The sequence below is a fragment of the Anabrus simplex genome, chromosome 2 (genome assembly GCF_040414725.1).
Source record: "Anabrus simplex isolate iqAnaSimp1 chromosome 2, ASM4041472v1, whole genome shotgun sequence".
Taxonomy (NCBI): Eukaryota; Metazoa; Arthropoda; class Insecta; order Orthoptera; family Tettigoniidae; genus Anabrus; species Anabrus simplex.
Window position 1 is genome coordinate 1,211,895,332 of NC_090266.1, and position 22,426 is coordinate 1,211,917,757.

General features: G+C 40.7%; 1 protein-coding gene across 1 annotated transcript in view; it reads left to right on the plus strand.

The window, feature by feature from the left end:
- The window catches only part of LOC136863838 (uncharacterized), a 610,195-nt gene that overhangs the window by 575,739 nt on the left and 12,030 nt on the right, over positions 1–22,426 (plus strand). Inside the window, exons 5-6 of the mRNA XM_068226111.1 lie at positions 7,082–7,267; positions 21,969–22,088. Coding sequence (XP_068082212.1) covers positions 7,082–7,267; positions 21,969–22,088 — 306 coding nt within the window. The remainder of the gene's footprint in view (positions 1–7,081; positions 7,268–21,968; positions 22,089–22,426) is intronic.

Below are 22,426 nucleotides of genomic sequence, written 5' to 3' on the forward strand. Positions count from 1 at the left end.
TTTCCATGGTGTCTGCTCCTACGCTGACAGTGTTGTTATGAAATGGCCATGGCGAGTGCATTCGTTGGACCCTGTGTGTGTGCTGCTACCAAACGGTGGAACAAGACACTAGTTACACGTCACCACCTTCAAAAGTGAAACTTGAACCATATACGGACGGACAAAAATGAAGTGTAAAAATATACAGTACGCCCCTCGTATAAATGACACAACAAATATGTCGACGAAGAGGTATGAAAATATTTTGCGAATGTTGGTCACAATTCTATACTATACCAAAACATTAAAATAAAGCTTAAATACTTGGTATTCCATTGTGGTACCAAAGTCACAATCATCAGTTATAAATGTACCTACCTAATTTTGAAACAATGAGATACTTATATTTTCGATACGTATCATCCGATGTCCCAGTGAGAAACACGCAGATTAGTCACCGGTGTTGTTAAATACTGATTACTTTACATTTATTTTAAAGTGCTTACACCGCAAATAACGTATAAACCATCAAGAACACAACGGAGGAGAAATTTGATCCGTGAGTCACGAGTTTGTGAAGTGGAGTGTTTGTTGGTTGCGCCGTGCCTTCGTTGCTGCAGTATGTCGCGTGCTGGTCTTTTGAGACACTTTTCCAGCATTCAAATTCTGGCTTGGAGTTCCACCTTGCAGTTTGAACCTGTGAAAGTTATCGCCTTGGCTTGACCTGCAAGTATATTGAAAAAGGATTAAATGAGTAGCCGCACGTCTGCAATGCGTCCTCTTCAATTCCTTTATTATTGAAAGGTGTTCCGTCCTCTTCAATTTCTTTATTATTGAAAGGTGTTCCCGCCAATTTTGAATGGTAATTCAATTCTTCGAACCTTTTTGACCTGGAATAATAAAAATAAACTGCTGAGCAATAAAAAACGCAACACCTCAAGATATTTGAGAACCTGTGATTAAAAAAATTAATTTTAACGTTACTCGTACCCTCCTATGGAACTTCTTACGATGTACTGGATCTTAGGAAATGTTATCAAAGATTGTTGAATGGAATGAACTCAAAAATAGGCAATAATAGCGAACAATAGACCACCTCAAAGGTGAATGTTACCGCCTATCACAAGAATGCACATCTTTGCTTCCATACCTTCATTGTTACCTCCAAGTGTGATGGAGGGAATTCTCTGACCTTCTATTCAGTATTAGACAGCACTTACGCTACTTACAGCTGAGCGCTACTGGGCGAGGTTGCTGCTGAGCTCAGAAGATGCCACTAGGGCGGTAGCGTTAGTAGAGGATGGGCGCAGCTTGCGTTACGTGGCTGCGTTGTTACACTGCGCTCCATCAACCATTTCACGTACCATTCGGGAAGTGGGTTCATACACTCGCAGGCCAGGATCTGTCCAGTTCTTGCGCCTTCAAATTCTGAGTGACCGGCATAGTACTGCGGTTCAAGCCAGAAGTAGGCTTGACCAGGTACGAGGTGTGAATGTCAGTGAGTGGACAGCTAGGAGGAGGTTACGTGATGCTCAGTCTTCTCCAGAAGTCCTGCTAATGGCCCAGATCTTACGCGTTAGCATCGACAGAATCGCTTATGTTTCGCGAGAGATCATCAGTATTGGGTTGATGAACAGTGGAGGACAGTTCTCTTCACGGATGAATCTCGGTTTAGCCTCAGTTCCCCAGATGGACGAAAAAGGATGTGGAGGAGACGTGGAGAAAGGTATTCCCAATGCAACTTTTCTTCACGGATGCCTTTCAATGGCGGTTCTGTAATGGTGTGGGGAGGCATCTCCGTGGCTGCTCGAACAGAACTCATCTTCGTGGAAGGCGGGTCACTTACGGCCCGTTGCTACATTGAAGAAATCCATGAAGAACTTGTTGTTCCTTTTGCACCTTTCATTGGTGACGATTTCATGCTAATGCAGTACAATGCGCGCCCTCATGTTGCAAGATGTGTCCTTCAGTAGCTCGAGGAAGTAGGGATCCAGCTGATACAATGGCCTTCACGCAGTCCGAATCTCAACCCGATTGAGCATCTATCGAACGTTTTGGGAAGAAAAGTGCGTAGTCATTGCTCAGAGACTATGCAGGAGCTACGGGAAGTCCTTCAAGAAGAATGGGAACTCATTCCTCAAGAGTACATTGCGGCAGTCATCAAGAGTATGCCTCAAAGGTTGGAAGCTGTGATTCGTACCAGAGGTGGCAACACACCTTTCTGAAAGTGTATGTTTTAATGCAGAAATGCAGTGCAATAATAACCGTAACTTTTGAGTGAAAGGAAATTTGAATTAACTGTCATTAATCAATATTAAATTTTGATACTCACAAGGGTGATTTTAGCTATTTCTGTATCCTTGTGAATAATTTGCTGTAAAATCGCATTTCTGTCACATTAGTAGTGCGTTAAATGACAGTGATAAAGATAGCAACAACCCACAGAAGTGTTGCGTTTTTTATGCACGGCAGTGTACTATCGTGCAAGACTATCATAGTTAGAGGTTAAGTCATGCACAATAATAATTCATGAAGACTGACATCCGTTAAGCGGATTACTTTTCTTTTTTTAATTTCTTAATCAGTTTACACTCCAGGATTGGTTTTTCTCTCGGATTCAAGAGAGATACCAACTCTACCGCCTCAAGGGCAGTGTCCTGGAGCGTAAGAATTTGGGTCGGGGAATACAACTGGAAAGAGGACTAGTACTTCCCCCAGACAGCATCACCTGCTTTGCTGAATAGGGGCTTTGTGGGGGGATGGAAAGATTGGAAGGGTAGACAAAGAAGAGGGAAGGAAACGGCCGTGGCCTGATGTTAGATACAATCTCGGCATTTGCCTCGAGGAGAAGTGGGAAACCACGGAAAACCACTTCCAGGATGGGTGAGGTGTGAATCGAACCCCCTTCTACTCAGTTGACCTCCCGACGCTGAGTGGACCCCGTTCCAGCCCTCGTACTACTTTTCAAATTTCGTGACAGAGCCGCGAATCGAACCCGGGCCTCCGGGAGTGACAGCTGATCACGCTAACAACCATACCACAGAGGCGGATAGATTTTTTTTTCGATTTTAAAATATTTACTTTGCAAAGGAAGAAGACTGTTCGCATGTACCGGTAAACCCAAACATACTTCCGAATCTGATAGCAAATTTGTGGATGTTGGGGGAAGAAATATTTGTTGAATAACATAATACAAATTAATATTACCAACACCAAAACAAGTTTTTATGCACCTCGGACCAAAGAGTTCCTGACACTTTAAAAAACGAAAGACAGACATACAGAGGTACCGTGCCAGCGTTATTTATTGTCCAACAAATACAAAGATTAGAGCCTCTACAACAATAGAGTTTTGCTTTCTCATTTGATTTAGTGATTACTTCAAAAACCAGTGCTTTTAGTACAGAATAATATGTCCCCTTTGATTGATCCATGCTTGAATTCGTCTTGGAATACTGCCCATTAGTCAATGTTGGTCTACATTTGTCCCAGTCCTCAATGGTGATTCGGCGCAGATCTCAAAGAGAAGTTGGTGGGTCATGACGTCCATAAACAGCCTTCCTTAATTCATCCCAAGCAATATCGATAGGTTTGATGTCTGGGAAGCACGGTGGCAACTCAAATCGAGTGATATCACGATCACGAAGGAAGTCATTAACGAGAGCCGTACGATGGATGTATGAATTATATTTCACTAAGACAAACAGTCCTCCAGAATGCTGGTGATACGGTGTCACTCTGTGTCGGAGGATGTCGTCCCTATATTGGACAGCCGTGACATTGCCCTGCATGACTAGGAGTGACGTACTGATGCCCCTACATAACGCCACCCCAAAACATTAGGGAACCACTACCTTGCTGCACGTGCTTGACAGTGTGCCTGAGACGTGAAGCCTGACCAGATTGCTTCCAAACACGTCGCCTCCGATCGTCAGGAGCAAGATCATGAGATACTCATCGGTGAAAAGACTTTATGTCAGTTCTGAAGAGACATTTCAGCATAATTTTTGGTCCATCCGTGCCGCACTCCACGATTATTTTTGAGAGCTGGACCTCGCCATGGGCGACGAAAGTGAAGTATGTTGTCCCTTGTGCAACCTGTTTCTCATAGTTCGAACTGAAACGCGGCGACCTCTGTCTGCCCAAAGTTCGTTACTCAGCTTGGTGGAATTGCGTTCAGCGTTCATCCGAACTGAAATTCAAAGTTAACGGTCAATTACTGCAGTTGTAGCCGTTGGACGAAGTGTGCGAGGCAAGTCATCAACAGTTCCTGTCTCTCTATGACGCATCAATGTTCAAACTATATCACTTTTCTTACGGACCACACGACGATCAACTGCCCTTGTTGACCATCCACCATTATGCGTACACGTTCACATGTCATTCTAGACGCTCATTACGCTGCCTAGAGTACACCTCGAATGCTTCCGCACTATTGCTAACACTTCAACTGAAATACTGCCTCCCATCTGAGCGTGGCGTTCATCCTGTGGGCTGGAGTACGTGCAGTTGTAAGTTTACAAACATCCAAACGGTCGTCTTTCCAAGATAACAACACCGTTAAATGAAAATGGCACACAGGGATGAAGCAAATTTTTTTCCTGAAGTGTGTATAACCGCACACAGCGTGTTCGTAAATCCCCATTAAAAACTCCTGGAACTTGTAGAGGAGACTGAATAGATGACATTTTAAATAGAAACCCATATCCGAAAACGTACCGCTTCCATGCTACATGAACAAATTGACATCAAGTGTTTAAACCTCCCGCTTCTGCTGGGCGAAGGAGTGAGTAGATCTGTGTGTCATGTTTACCTGTACCTGAATCAATATCACAATTCTGGCTCGTTCATGCTGGGAAATATCCATTGCACAAGAAACGTAAACACCAGCTGAAACTCGAACTGCGCTGCATATACCTGAAATGGCATAGTTTACTGGAGACTCCACACAGACCGTATCTACTGCGTTGTAAACAAGCAATTTTACAGTGCTCTCTACCACTTACAACAGGACAACACACGCCCTACCACATAACGTTCCAAATCTCACAATATTCCAATATTTATAAACTCAAGAAACCTCGGATTTCGTAGCCATGGGCAGAAAAGACGTTAGAGATGCTGTTTTAACCTTCGGACTTGGGACTTCACGGGCAACCCCAAACCCCACATACAGTTTAGTACAATCTGAAGAAGTTGTGTAATTGTAATTGAGTTTTGGCGTATAGACGTCTTAGAAACTTAAACGACCCTCAGGAAAACATAATTCATAACACCGGTGTAAATTTGCTTTCTTTAGAGCGCGGGTGGTTTGTATAGTTCAAACTATATCTCCCTCCAACGATTTATTTTCGGTTGCAAGGCGACCTGGAGCAGATAGTGTTCTATTAATCCCAACCCTCCACCAGAGACTCACATTCTATCTATTTATTTAAGCTTTCATTCCTCCCTTTCTAATAGCGAACACCTACTCTCCGGCCAAGAGTGACCAGCATAATCTGCCGCCGATTAGGGCACGTATACCTTGATATTCCATGTCGTAAGGCTCACTTCGTGATTCATATCTAAAGAAACTGTTTGTTTCAAGACTAATAATCTCTGCTCACATTTAAACATCACCCAAGGCAAAATGCATGCGTAACATAAATTATCTATCCCCTCGATTTCATCAACAGGGATGCATGGAACAACAAATCACATTAAAAATTTCAAAATATAATGCCACAATTTTCACGCAATAAACATGAGTTATAATTATTTTTGTTCAAGTTCACAACACTAGTTCTTAAAGTATTTCCTACAGTTGGTTTGCCTATTAAAAAGGGCTATCATAAAGGAAAATAATCCCTTGAAGAATTTGGTATGGCCTCGCGGTGCAGAGGTAGCGTGCCTGCCTCTTACCCGGAGACCTCGGATTCGATTCCAGGCCAGCTCAGGAACTTTTCCCTGGATCTGAGGGCTAGTTCGAGTTCCGCTCAGCAACACTATCCGGTGGCAGTAGAGTCGCACATTTCAAACTGCTACTTTGCAGGAGTTATACAGGGGAGTGCCAATCAATACTGAACGTACTAAATAATAAGCTCTCAGGCATTTTAATTTGGCGCCATTAATTAGTCTTGTCCCATAAACAGTAAATGTGATGCCAGAAACCTTTTAAATGCCACGTCTCCCTTTTCGCCCTTGAAACATCTGACCACATCTGTCGTTTTAAAACCCGTGACTTTGACTGCCCGATCCACAGAGTGTACTACATTACTATATAGAGGAGTAGTCTACGCTAAAGGAAAGTTTTTTTCGTAGATTGACAGAATGGCACCTAAGGGGACGCAAAGTTTTGTCTTCAGTTTGAACTGACATGCCGAACTGAGACAGTTCTGCAGATCCGCACACACAAACAGAGCGAACCCTAAGTTTATCATATTCAATCCTCCCTGTAATATACTTGAGTGTAGATGTGTGGACGTTCATCGTGAAGAAAATGTCGTCAGTGTATGAACTGTTTGCATATGGAACGATTACATGCGTCTTCGCGAAGAAATAATGGGAACGGTGCAGATTGTAGACAAAAGAGTGGTCACACCGGGATAATAAATATGAATAAGTATGGAATTTTGAATATGGTCTCCTCTCACATCACAAAAATATTGCTCTTTGCTCTTCTACGTTTTACAGTGGAGTTCTTTCTCTAAACTCCTCTATACATTCGGATAATAGCTCTCGTGACCATTTGACCATGTCAGTGCGGGGGAGGATATCCCCACTTGGATGTAGCATCTGGACAGAAAACCGGCTGTTTTCCCCACACACAGAGCTACAACTTGTAGGTTCTTTATGCTGAGCGGAAGGAGAAACTTTTCTTTACAGATATATATAGCAATGAGAGCCCCTTGGTCATCAGATCGGCGTCAATCACTATAAATAAACGAGACTGCTTACCAAGATGTTCCAAATACATCGTTACATGAATTACCAAAGTATATAAATATAACTATTACATATTTCCATATTGTTTCTGAACTACTGTCCTAAGTTCTGAGAATTTCAGGAAACTTACGAAAGAACTGAACACTTATGTCTTTATTTCTTCCGATCTTTATTTCAGAGATACCATGCAATATTCCACCTCCAGTACCATTTGGGTACCCGAACATGTCAATAGTACAAGTAAAATTTTCTTACGGTAGCCAAGTGAAATACAGATGTCTGCAAGGTTATGTTGTTTTGGGAAACGCCAGCAGAGTTTGTACTAAAAATGGAGTCTGGTCTGCAAACATTCCTAATTGCATACGTGAGTTACTTGATTCCATACCATTCCCATTATACCAAGCTGTAAATGCTTTCATCTTTCCACTGTACGTAAGTAAGTTTCAGTTTTCCCATGACACACAAAAAGCATCACAGAAGTAGAATATTTAAAAATAGTGATTGCTAGAAACGGTAGACTTTGGATGTCCTTGGTGGACTGGTCTACTCTCTCCCACCCCCACCTCACCCCCTCTCTCTCTCTTATCCGTAGTTCTATTGAGTTGTTTTGTGTTACGATGAATCCTGTGTGTATTCGACTGATTTTCTTTCCCAGTTACCAAAAATATGTATAATCTTTTAAGCATTATTTGTTAGTTTAGTATCAAACTTGAATGTTATGAAGTTTGAAGGTCGGAAATACGGCTAAAGTCCACAGAGAACAGCGGTTTTCGGCTTGCACATCTTATAGGTGATTTCGTACATCCTTCAAATTCTAAGAATGGATTTGCTGTAGGTACATCAGTTCCCGGGGAAATATCGAAAATCTACGCGCAGTCTTTGAAAAAGTAGAAAATAAGCAAATCCTCCCACATAATTGTTATGTAGATTTGAAGTTTCCACGGTCTGTTAAATTACTATTATTCTACTAATACTGTCAACACGACGGCAAACAAGATTGGGGTTATATATGTGATCAAAACCCCCTACAAGTCACATAGGAAGTTAGTTCGTTATCTGCAACCTGTCAAATACACAGTAGAATTATAGGCACCTGGTGTCTACCACAAAGAATGTAGTAGCGGTATCCACTACGTAGGTGAAACGAAGGGACTAATGTCTGCCAGAATTAAATAAGCGATGCAGACACGAATTTTATTTGAAAGAACTAAGGTATTAGAAGCTGTGCTCCAGAATCTCAAAATAAACAACAGAGAGACTATATAAATTAAGAAATATCCAAACAATATGAATTTAGATGAGGGCTGCAAAATCAGCAATTAGTAGGTGCGTGTTATACATGAATTACCGTCCCCCCCCCCCCAACCGCACCAAACCGCACCAAGTTCCATAACTGCGCCGAAAATGCCCCGCTCACCGTCGAGCAAGGGATATGTTCCAGATGCTTTAAAGATGCCCTCCGGGGCTTGCACGTTAGCCAGACAGAGGAGAGACAGTACAAGGCCAGGCACACTTACCACTTCTATAGTTGATTTTTAGCCACCTGGGGAGATGATGATGATGATGGTAATATCTACGTCAACGGCCCCACATCTGGGGAGACTGGATACCTCAGATCGAGTGACCCTGATAAAGAATATTGCAATATATTCGAAACGTCGGCAAACTGCGTATAAGCTGACTAAAACAACACCATGGTCCAACCCGGAACTTAAATGTAATTGTAATGTATAGCCTGTGTCAAATAGGAAGTGTTTTGGTCTGAAGAGACTACGCAGAACTCTCCAAGTAAGGGCTGCTATGTTGTCACATTATGCCACACTATGCGGAAAATTGCCCTGCGTTAAATATGACTCGCGCCATGTCAAAATAGTTATACTTCATAAAAATTACCACAACGAAAACAGCTTCACTGTAGACATAGACTATAGGTTTGTATGTTATGTATGCAACCGTGTGGAGTGACCAAACATGTTAACGTTCTAAGGCTATGTAGCCAAGCTGTGCACTTAGGAGACGAGTGGGTTCGCACCCAGCTTTCTGTGATTTCCCATTTTCACTTCCACGCAAATGCCGGGAAAATTCCTATTCATAGGACACAGCCATTCCTTCCACCCCCTTATCCAATTTCATTCACCATAATTCATTTCATCCTTATTAACTCCTCGAATGAGGTTGACGGCAGGAAGACATCCGGTCGTAAAAGTATATCCACCATTAGCTGTCATAGAAGGCCTAGATATCAATGAAAAGCTGTAACAGGGAACTGGCGTGTGAGGTAGTTCTCTGTTTCATTTTTCCCATTTCATCCACTCATGTCTTGTAATCAGGGCAGCCTTTCTCCCCGAATATTTTTTTCGTCAGAACACAAAAGACTGGATATTTTTCCAAGAATAACACAGACACGCACAGATTTGTAACTACGAAATTACTGTGTCGAAGAACATTTCTATCGAGTGGACTGATTCCGATAACCTGGAAACTCTTAACGCCAATACAAACAGTCTGATAAACAGTGCCAAAAGTTGCACGGTATTTGATTGAATGACCGGATTCCCTTTACGTCTTCCAGGTAGTGAGCCCTCATTTTATGGGTTGCAAGGGGAGTAAAACAAAATGCTTGAGCATAATGAGGAGTGACTGCTCAAACACTTCACAAACAGCTTTAGTATTTCGTCCATATGCATTACAGTCGTTGAATACTATCGAATGTCATAAGCAATCCAGACCAGAAGGATGTAATTATTTGAAGGTAGTACCATACCGGATCATGGCTACGTTCTATGTGCCTTTTATAATTCGATTCCTTGCGTTTTTCCACAACTTTCTCAAAGTGGAAATAGCGCCTTTTGAACATACACTCCTCATATGTAGATTTTTGAGGTGTAAATAGTATCTTTTGAACAGACACTCGACAATTTTTCTTGGAAATAATGTCCAACAAAGGTTAGCAACAAAGGTATGGAATCCGTTAGCTTCACTTTACTGATTAAGAACTTTGTCCATTTATTGAATATCTCGATCTGATCCCATCTCATGGATGGCAGGCAGAAATGGTTCTTGATGGTGTATCTTACAAAATAAAGTTGTATACGCAGAGGTAATAGTCATCAAATTAGACGTTATTTTATCCACTTATTTGATGGCAAGCTCCACGTCTTACGCAATAATCACTTGAAGCCCTTTCGATTGGTCCTGTCAAATATTCTATCGAAGTCTCGACCTGCTAGATGGGAGAAAAAGTACGACCAGTGCATATTTGGTGACTTGTATTTTCTCCTTTTCCTCTTTTCCAGTGGTATAAGTCGCACCAACCCAGACAGGTTTCTTTCATTTTGGCGATGACGGGATGGTAAAGAACTAAGACTGGGAAGGAAGTGACCTTGACTTAATTAAGATACAGTCCCAGCATTTTTCCGATGGAAAAAATGGGAAAACGCTGAAAACCATAGTCAGGGCTGCCAATAATAGAGTTCGAACCCCGAATCTCTTGAATTCAAGCTAACACCTGCAAAACACGAACCGCGCAGCCTACTCACTCACTGGTGACTTTCCTTTTCCCTTGTTTAAGGAGCTTCCAGTTCGAGCGCCATTAAATTTCGGTAGCTTTGTCGATAGTCTTCCACTAATGCCACGTGAGTTGTCATGCAACCTGCAGGACCCATTTGCTGAACTAACAAAGCTGTTAAGATTCTTGGTTGCTACATCTAAGCCGATTTTCGTCGTTTGTAGTGGATTTTGTTTTCATACAAAGAAACGAGAGAAGAGAACACAAACAAATAATAACTCTAGAGGAACGAAGTAACATTATCAAATGTACGGGGTCAAACAGAGAGAGTCATGTTATTATCATATATGCATGTACTAATATCTGCCTCCTTGTCTAAATGTTTAGCGTAAATTTCTTCAGTCAATAGTTACATGGTTCGATTCCTGGCCATGTTTGTTAATTCCCGTAACTTGAGGTCTGTGCCATACAACAACACACTACTATACACTCCCAACCATGCCAGAAACAATTATAGAATACATTTCTCCACACAGGGTCGTCAACCAGCCATAAAACTCTACCAGATCCACCTGTGCGACGTAGATCATACCCATGAACTCGCTAGCCAGTGCAAAAATCGGTGGAATAATAATAATAAGGTAATAATAATGGTATTGTCTTTACGCCCCACTAACTACTTTTGACGGTTTTCGGAGATTCCAGCTTGCCGAAATTTTGTCCCCCAGGAGTTATTCTACCAACACGAGGATGACGTACATGCGCACCTTCAAATACCAGCGAGCTGAGTCAGGATCGAACTTGCCAAATTGGGGCAAGAAGACCAGCGCCTTAACCATCTGAGCCACTCAGCCCGACAGAAGAAGGGGAATAAGAAGAAGTTTGACACTAAAATGATTGCCATAGCGTGTACATAACGTAAATGTGGACTACAATAAACAAATACCACCCCCCCCCCACTATCTGTTCATTAAATCTATTCATTTTGAGCCATTAGTCTCAGGTTCTTCACCTGCTTCTTCCACTTTTCCCACACCTAGGGTCGCGGGTGCGAACTGCGTCACACATATGTGGATTTAGACCTACTTTACGGCCGGATGCCCTTCCTGACGCCAACCTTATAAGGAAGAATGTTATTACTATTGTGTGTTTCTGAGGTAGTTGGTAGTGTGGTATTTTGTCTGAATATGAAGAGTAGAGTGTTGGGATAGACACAAATACCCAGTCCCCGAACCAGAAGAATTAACCAGAAGCGACTAAAATCCCCTTCCCAGCCGGGAATCAAACCCGGATCCCTCTGATCCGAAGGGCAGTACGCTGACCATTCAGCCAAGGAGTTTCTTTAGTCATTGTCTTATCACATTACAGTTCTTGTAAATAAACGCTTGTCACTGTATGATGTAGCAAAGCAAAACCATCTCCATGCAGCTTCGTACGTTGGAGGAGTGGATATATCTATACCCACCCGTCTTTTATACCAAGAATGAACCTGGTTCTCATTTTTGGTGTAACCTTAGGAACACATATCTCATAGGAAGGGGAAATCTCGTTTCTAGATTTTTCGGCTTTCTGACGGGAAATCGAACCCACATCATTCTGGCTGAACCTAGGACGTGCTTACCACATCGCTTACTGTAACCCTTGCCACACTGTATGATATACGCAGGTAAAATTCCGGCATCTACTCTCGTTGTCTCCGTTGCTTATTCATCTTGAGATAACCAGCCCGAGTACAGTATATACGTACTCTGTGGGGCCTACATAATCTTTTAACAGGTAATACAAAATATTCATGTCTATTTATACATAAATATTATTTTAAAATCAGTTAACATATGATTGTACTGTAGGTACTTACGTGGGTCGCCTCTGTGGTGTAGTGGTTAGTGTAATTAGCTGACACCCCCGGAGGCCCGGGTTCGATCCCCGGTTCTGCCACGAAATTTGAAAAGTGGTACGAGGACTGGAACGGGGTCCACTCAGCCTCGGGAGGTCAACTGAGTAGAGGTAGGTTCGATTCCCACATCAGCCATCCTGGAAGTGGTTTTCCGTGGTTTCCCACTTCTCCCCCAGGCAAATGCCGGGATGGTACCTAACATGAGGCCACGGCCGCTTCCTTCCCTCTCACTTGTATATCCCTTCCAATCTTCCCATCCCCCACCAAAACCCCTGTTCAGCATAGCAGGTGAGGCCGCCTGGGCGAGGTACTGGTAATCCTCCTCAGTTTTATCCCCCGACCCAAAGTCTGAAGCTCCAGAACACTGTTCGATGTGGTAGAGGTGGGATCCCTCTCTGAGTCCGAGGGAAGAACCAACCCTGGAGGGTAAGCAGATTAAGAAAGAAAAAAGGTATTTACGTAATATGTGTCGCTCTCCAATAAGTCGGAAAACTGCTTTTTTGGCTTTATTTTCCATTTTGATAGTACATAAATTTGCGATCATTTTCGTGAAAACCAGAATGCCATTATACATAAATATTATTTTAAAATAAGTTAACATATAATTGTACTGTTGGTACTTACGTGGGTCCGCCTCTGTGGTGTAGTGGTTAGTGTAATTAGCTGATCAGTTCATGAAACATTGAAGCTGCAAGACATAATTTATTGAATTTCGAGAAAATCGATTGGCTAGTGGGGTATAGAACACCGAAAATACTCTAGGGTATTATGAAAATCTGACTCTTTCTCTGTATAAAGGAATATCAGCTTTGCGTATTAAAGTAACCTTAATAAATATTTAGGAGTTTGGTTCTTTGAAAATAACATGTTCAATATTTGAATAAAGTGTAAAAGGATGTTTTAGTTTTGCGGCACTCATATGCCCAGAAGTTCTGTCTTAAGATGTACAAATAAGATAAGGATACAATAATATTAGTAATGCTAAAGTGTTAATGTAAACCATTAATCATTATCATTATCATTATTAATGAGGATTTGGCTAGATTAACACCGAGCGACTTCTCAGATGAACCTCACTACGCGCCATCTTTCCGCATGCCTTGTTGTATTGTAACGGGTTGGACGCCGGGATACAAAGAGCTACAGCGATGTAAGACAGTGGGGTTCGAACCCACTACCTCCCGAATGCCACTCGCTCGATATTACGTAGGGTGCTGCATAAGAAAGGCCGCGTGTTTGTAATGAAATTGCTCGCAAACATAACTTCTTTTTCGTAGCATCTCAAATTGGAAAGCATATTAATATGAGCGGCTGAAACAGGTGAAGTGAGCACACTTTCCCTTCTATACGCTATGCTAACAGTTTTATTTCTGTCTTAAATACGTATGTTACCGAAGTTCGCCATGGATGAGCATGCATCCAATAACTAGTAATTATTGTTCATGTTTTTTATTGATCTTTGACTACATTACCATCTCGTCACCACAGACGTCAATATAAAACAATATACACAAATAAATACAGAAAACCTAACAACATATATTACAGTAAATTCAAGGTTTTACGTAGAGTTTATTCCAGATTTAAAGAATTCGTGTCGATTATTTAGTCCAAATAGTACACATCGAATAGTAACTATTGAACACCTCCTAGCAGTGGCTGGCGGACTGACAACAGCAGGCTGCATGTCGGCATGTGCCATTTACCTCGGCGACCGTACGAGTACACAACAAGTTACATGGAACTTCCGTTTTGCAGTGCATTAACACACACAGTGAATTTGTTTAAAAGGTAGTTTTACCTCCCAAGTAATACTTAGAATATTAGCTGAAAGCTTACTATTTTCTATGTAATAGGTAACAAACGTAAATGTTCCAGTGTTCCAATTTTACTATTTTTTAAAAGCCAAAAAATGAAGCAGGAGATAAAACATGTCAAACTTCTGCAGTTAAGGTTTCTGCTAGTGGCGTTGACTTCAGTACTGCTGAAAAAGAGAAAGGATCGGCAGATAATGAAATAAGGATAAGTCCTCCTAGCACATCAATGGAAATAGCTAATATCTGCACCATTTCCAATGATGTTGAAATTGTCGCGTGAAAACAGGTAGGTGAAATTAAACAGGAGCAATGTTTACTAGTTAGTAACTTTTCAATTAGCGCTAAGTGGTTAGTCAGTGATGAGCTAAAGCTTGCTATAAAATTGATAAAGTTACTCGAGTGTAATTTTTGAAGGAATCCTGTATTAAATTATTATTATTAGTTCTAAACAAAACGCGCAAATAACCAAAACAGGGAAATGACGTAGTTGGTGGTGGTGACTTGCATGTCTTTGCATGCTTAGTACATTTTCCATGTTTATATATGATAGAACCTCGCTAAATTCTTCGGAAAAATTTCCTTCATATTATTTATGTATGAAAATGTTTAATATTGAATGCTTAGTGTAATTTTGGTAGTCATGTAACAATGAGAACTCTAAATGCTTCAATACTCATGAAAATTTGTGGAAATATACATTTGTGATTTGTTGAGGGGGATATGTTAACTCTTAGCACGGTTCTCTCTTCTCTCTTTACCAAAAATTGTAAAATCGTTTTTGCTTTGTGGTATGTTTACAATATAAATTCTCCCACTCCCCCTTAGGGAATTCTGGATTTTTCAGCATGTTCGGAAGATATAATACGGTTGTGGTAACTTTTGAAACTACCTCTGTAAATTTAACTAACTACCTGTGTTAATAACCATGTAAATATATGCAAACGCATGACAGGAAGTGGGATAAAAAATGTTAGGTACTATCTAATCTTGTTTACAGATGGTAGGTGGCAAACGGTACTCTCTAAAGTCTCTGTGTCACACATTAAGTTACAGTCCCTCAGGTAGTTAAATGGAGCATATATTTTGCCAATATTTATGTACTACATCTTTGGTTCCAGAAGTGTGCTCCGTGGCTCCCAGTAACATCATCAAATTTGGGCAAGGTGCATACTCATTGGCTACAAATCTCTCGTTTGCGACAAGTATGTAACAACTGAAAGTCCGTGAGTTTTCAGGAGAGATTTTTAAAGGTTTACAAGTTCTATAACTTATAATTATACTTTTATTTAATAATTTAATGGAATGGAGATTTACAAATAATATTCTATACAATAATAGCTCTATAAATAGCTGTGTAGTCTCCTAGAGTACTTTATAATACCCTCTGTCGGACTTGTGACAGTTTTGCTGCTTAAGTCCACACACACGTTAAGTACTATTTTCTATTAGGACGTTATTTTCACTAGACAAAATTCGTTTACTTCAAGTTGTGTCGATATAGTAACACAGAAATATAAGCAATCGTTTAAGGAAATTTCTGAACCATATAAGTGAAAAATAAATATTATTTTAAAATAATACGAAACACTTTTCCGACTTGTATCTCTTCATCAGAAATTTACAAACTGTCATTAAAAGTCTGGTAGTACTTCGGAATGTAATTTTTACGTACCAAGTCCGTCAGATCGCTTTTCTTCCTTTCCAAGACTCCTGGCTTTTTAGTGAATGTAGGGTTCAGTTTCACATCACAGTTAGATGATCTCTTCTTTCTCTTGAGGACAAATGCTTGTTGGAAATCCGCATTAGAATAAGATAGCTTATAGCAAAACGAGTTAGGAAATTCCTTCGCAATTCTCAGGACTTTTACATCCGACATTTTACAGCTCCCATGTTAATTGGGCCAATGTCCATATGCAACTGTTTCATGTCATAAAAATTATCATAGCACATTTCATTTACGTGGAACGGTTGTCCAACCTTTCGTGCAGTTCTAATCGTGAAGATAAATGTTTCTGGTGTGTATGTAGGGCCACTTTTCGTTCTATCAAGGAATGGGCTGCATCACCTTCGTTTCGTGTGTGCCCTGTTATAAGGTATTTGTGCGTAATAATTTTAACATTCAGGAACTGGACCGAGTGGAGATGAACGGCAATCAGAAATAATGTATATTTTTGTTGCGCTGCGCAATTGTCCGAGCAAAATATAAAGGAATTCTCCTTATTTCCCCTAGATTTCCCTCTCAAGTATCGAAGTACACACGTTGCCAGTTCATTTACACCTTTATGTCCATTGCTTTCATCCCAGATGTAACACTCACAGGAATTGTTTTACAAATTGTAGATAGTGGAGTTCAGAACATTTAATTTCGATTTATAGCAAAAGAGGAGTATGTCACCTTTCCGCAGTTGCACAACTGCTTGAAAATCAACAATGGCATCTTCTGTCGCCACTTCTTTATCTGCTATCTTTTCATCCCGAGATAGCTCGTTTTCAAAAGAAATGTTTTTTGTAATTTCCTTCCATGTGTTTCTCTTCTTCTCCCTCAGCATTGCTGTAGGCAGTACAGAGTCCGCATTGATAAAAAAAGTGCGTAATTCCCATAGTAAACATTTTCTTCTCAACAATGTGCTACATAACCTTTATGAATTCCTGAAATGGTCTTACTCCCATCGATGAAGTGTTTGGACGTATTTTCTCTGTTGTAGTGAAATTTTTGTATAGAGTCAATGAATTGTCTGATTCCTTCTTGTATAGTTTCGTCGATTTTTGTCTGCTTACCATGCTTCCCTCGTTTATCTCCTTCCGTAAGAACATTAGGAACCTTGCTCTGTTTCTGTAACACTGTACGTATAGGTCGACTGCTTATGTCTAAAGCATTCATAATGAGTAACTCGCAGACTCGGTCATGTTTGTCATTGAAATGAAAATAATACGCCATACTACATAGTATTTCTTCGCTGAGCACTGTTCCCACCTACTCGCACATATCGATATCTGAGATTGATCTCCTGCATACTGTTCTTAATGAATTGTCTCTGGTTATCAATGTTGCCCAGTTCCCATTGTCCAGAAAACAGTTTCAAGCGACCCTCCTCACTGAACTTCGTCGAACATCTTAACCTACGTTTATCTGAACCCGCAGGTTTAATTTTTCTCTCTTCCTTTACTTTTTTCCTTTGTTCGTATTTCATGTGCCTTCCCAGAATTTCTAGCATATTTTAAAATATCCCTGTGCCAATTTTTTTTTACATTTTTGTTTTAGACCCTTTTTAAATGGGTTAGTCAAAATCTTCGTACCACTTCCTCTCAAACTGAAAACACATATCCTCTGGGGCTGAGTACTAGATGAGGATGAAGGCCCACTCTCAAAAGCGACCGGTATATCGGTCATTATGGTATGAACACCAAGACCATCTTCTTCACTTACATCACTGTCTTCTTGCGGTTTGTACGTCGCATCACCAATTAAATAGAAGCAGTCTTCAGATGATGATTCACTGCTGCTACTATCACCGTCTGAGGACGAAGAACAGGGTGATGATGATGATGAGGAGGAGGAAATAGCACTAGTGGATGTCATCAAACTTTTGCTACCAGAAGCTGAAATTTCTGTTTCCATAATGAATGATGCCAACATTAATTTCGTGACCGAAACCTGCAACAGTTCCTGGAAAAGGGAGGAACTTCATTGTAATATAAACAAACTAGTAAATTATTGCCTTAAAATTATAGTTAATAACGTTAATTATCTCGCGAAGGTTTTTCATCTATAACGGATACCACGGAACGTTTAACCATCTTCTCCCTCCGGCCTGCCATGATTACATAGGAATCCTGAAATAGTGCAGATTATTAATCAGCTGACAAACCTCGTCTTATGTAGAAACATTGTTATCCAATTTGTAACAATAACGTCACACACCGAGATATTACAAACTACTTTTTATAAGTCCACAATTTATTTTCAGCAAATGTGTCATATTTCTGTATAGTTCAAAGTTAAGTCTTCGATTGAATTACAGGATTTGTTGGAGTAACTTCGTATGTAAAGATGGTATTGCAAAAGGGAGAGATATAGAGATATTTTGCTGCAAGAATGTCATACTTTTTGTGACTATCTTTTGTTCAAAATTCACCTGTCCACTTATTGAAATAGTGCATTATAGATGCAAACGGTCACTCTTCTGGAGTTCAAACGTTCTATCACGAAATGTAACGTTATTCATGCAAGTCCCACAGCGACACAACTGTTCTGTACTGGCATGTATCGCAACTGACACTATAGCATATGAAAATGTGCCTCAAGGAATTTCCTTCCATGTCAACAACTCAAAATGACAAATTTTGAGTTGTGAGACTCTTTTCGCAAATGATCCGAATGATGAAATAACAACATTCATACAGTGTTAATATTTTTAGAATATAAACGAGTTTCTATGGGATGGTGTTAATTCCTTGGTCATGTTTCAGTAACTAGTACTATGCGTTGAAAGTCCAAGATACCGTGAACTAAGCAGCTCAACGTTCTCGGTAGGACACTGAAACTCAATACAATTATATCACGGATTTGTACTAATGACTGTTCTTTGTTTTCAAAAGTAAAAATGTTCAGTTTATCTGTAATATATTTTCCGAATAGATGAAGTGATGAATATTATTGAATGGTTGTGAAAATCAGTGTACCGAGTGCTTCATGTACACACACTGGAGTATAAAGGAAAGTATGCAATTAGTCCAACTTGGTCAATGCAATAAACGTGTCTCAAGGAAATTTGAGGTAAAATCACATTAGACACATTTATTACATTCAACAAAGTGGACTAATTATATATCGTCATTGTGTGTGGAAAAATCGCTATGTGAATAATATCGTAGCTTAGAACTTCAGCCGATAAGGCCCTGTCATCTAAAGTTCAATATTGTGCGACAAATTATTTTCGAGGATTTCTCGCTCTTCATTAGTCTATATACAGTATGTGCTGCGGGTCAGTATTTCTTCAGAAATATTATTTCACATAAATTTTTTACAGGCGCAATGGCGATTTTTTAAAGTCAATACGGTAAAACCCAAATATGAAAATCGTAAATTGCAATATTATGGGGCCTGTTGGGTTGCCACACCTGGCTGGTGCATATTTTGCCGTATATTGAGATATCACACATGGCGGACGTATACTCTGCAGTATGTTGGGTTGCCGCAAAACACAGGCGCTTACTCTTCAGTATGTAGGGTTGCCGCAAAAGACAGGCACTTACTCTTCAGTATGTAGGGTTGCCGCAAAAGACAGGCGCTTACTCTTCAATATGTAGGGTTGCCGCAAAAGACAGGCGCTTACTCTTCAATATGTAGGGTTGCCGCAAAAGACAGGCGCTTACTCTTCAGTATGTAGGATTGCCGCAAAAGACAGGCGCTTACTCTTCAGTGTGTAGGGTTGCCGCAAAATACAGGCGCTTACTCTTCAGTATGTAGGGTTGCCGCAAAATACAGGCGCTTACTCTTCAGTATGTAGGGTTGCCGCAAAAGACAGGCGCTTACTCTTCAGTATGTAGGGTAGCCGCAAAATACAGGCGCTTACTCTTCAGTATGTAGGGTTGCCGCAAAAGACAGGCGCTTACTCTTCAATATGTTGGGTTGCCGCAAAAGACAGGCGCTTACTCTTCAGTATGTAGGGTTGCCGCAAAAGACAGGCGCTTACTCTTCAATATGTTGGGTTGCCGCAAAAGACAGGCGCTTACTCTTCAGTATGTAGGGTTGCCGCAAAAGACAGGCGCTTACTCTTCAGTGTGTAGGGTTGCCGCAAAAGACAGGCGCTTACTCTTCAGTATGTAGGGTTGCCGCAAAATACAGGCGATTACTCTTCAGTATGTAGGGTTGCTGCATTAGACAGGCGCACTCGCATGGAAAGGAAAGTGAAAGGGAAATCCAAACCAAATAGAACTTAATGGCGCAACAACCCTGAAGGGCATGGCCTACCAAGTGACCGCTGCTAAGCCCGAAGGCCTGCGGATTACGACGTGTCGTGTGGTCGGCTCGACGAAACCTCTTGGCCTTTATTCTTGGCTTTCTAAACCGGGGCTGCTATCTCACCGTCAGATAGCTGCTCAATTGTAATCACGTAGGCTGAGAGAACCAGGTAAAAATCCCTGGCCTAGCTGGTATCAAACCCGGGGTTTCCGCGTAAGAGGCTAGCACGCTACCCCTACACCGCGGGGCTGGTGAAAGGGAAATCATATGCATGAATAATGTTGAATTGTTTCATCACAACAAATGCTTGAAATAGCCCTTCCCTGATCGTAACAATGTTACACTTCTCGTTGTGCTCCCTAGCAATCTTGTTAACATTGCCATATGTTAGTAGCTGTCGCTTGAAAAAAATTTACGCGTACCTTTAACTCTGTTAGCTGACAATTTTGCACAAATTTGGTCGTGCAAAGAGCACCATGATAAGTCCACGGAGGCTACATCCAGCGATCTTGGAGGCGTAGCCTGGTAAACCATAACATCACGTGACACTACATGAGGTAGGCATGCACTACTCATTTGTTTAGGGATCGACTCGCAGGAAGCCTCGTGGTAATTATGGTCAACCGGGTTCAAGCACTGTGTTCTGTGCTGTTTGAAAGGGTGCCAGTGAAGATTATGTTTAATAATTCTATGCATTTGAACATGACATATTCCCAATGTATCAGCCAAAGTCTTAGTAGACTACATCTGTGAGGTTCTGCGGCTATAGCTTCACTCACCACATTGAGTTCCTCAGAAACCCTTTGACGTGTCTCTCGATGGAAAAGCTGTCACATGAAGCGTGTCGTACTGGCGTAGTCTCTTCTGTACTTTCCGAAACATACCACGATCTGCTTACCATCTCTTTGGATATTCCAAGGCATAAAATGCAGGTTCTTGTCGTTCATTGTGATGGCACTTTTCATTATTCGTGTCGCAGAGCTCTGGCGTGGCTTTTCAACAAAACGAGTTTCCGGTTAGTCTGCAGCCCCTGTAACTTTCGAAAGCTTCCTCAAATCTGCGTTGTTGCATGTAGCCGTTCCTTGCATCACAATCCTACAGCGGACCAGTAGACCATCCATTCCCCTCTGGAGTATGTGTCTGAAGCACCCAGTACATAGTCATTTATACATATAAATATGCCGTAGATATTTTTGTTGCATTTCATAATTTTCGAATCCTTATTGTTACTGAGATTAGTTTCTCCACTTACTGTACAGTAGTAATATCTCCAAAATTAAATCCACGAATAGGATATATCCAACCTACACGATCGTAACTGCCGTTCGTAAATAATCAGCAAAGAAAGGGAGTCGCGGGCTCTTAAAGCTCGGAAAATTCTGTCCTACGTCTTCTCTAAATGTGACCCGTTGTGCGGAAAGGGACACAAAGTTGACAAAGGAAATTTTACGGCTGAGCTGAACAAAAATGTCTGTGGTGTAAAGATTTCATTTCTATGTTTTGCTTTCTTGCCCTACCTGTGTTTCTTCTTAACAAACTAAGTTACGCAGCAGTTGGATTTTCACCACTCGATCACGTGAAGAATTTCTACCATTGGCAAGAAAATTAGTGAAAGCTGTAATAGCGTTTTTCTCAAAATATGGTTTTCTTGATATCAACAATCAATAATGAATATCTTCTGATGCATTATATCTAGAAGCGTAAACACTTTCCTTTTAGATGCCTTTACGCGAAACGCTGGTCACCAATGATATTTATGTCAGCTGTAGCTCTACGATCCTATAAATCTACATTTGAAATTCATACCCATATAAATTGTTTGGAGGTGCGTGAAGTCCGCTAATTTGATTTACTATAAATATTTTGTTATCATTTCAGCTATAACATGTGGATATCCAAAAACGTTTCCAAATGCTGATATAGAGCTTCTGAATCACTCTACGCTTTGGAATACAGTGGCGATCTATTCCTGCAAGGCTGGATATTCCCTATCTTCTGGTATGTATTATATTACAGGTATGTCCTTTAAGTGAACTGTGATCCATATGTCCAATATGACAGTGTAAGTTTTTAACACTCCCCAGTAACGATAGTAGAAATTGTACGGATACTATAACAATGAAGACATCTCACAGAATAATGTTCACAAAGGTAGAAAATGCATTAAACTTTAATACATTTTATGTTTTGTATACCAGTCGAAGCACTTTACAGGAGCTATTCCCTCACTATCTAACTTGAAATAAAAGCGTAAAGGACAAAATAATGACTGAAATTAAATTAGTAAATTAATAAGTTGCACTAGCCATTCAGTACAAATAATAACATTCAGGACC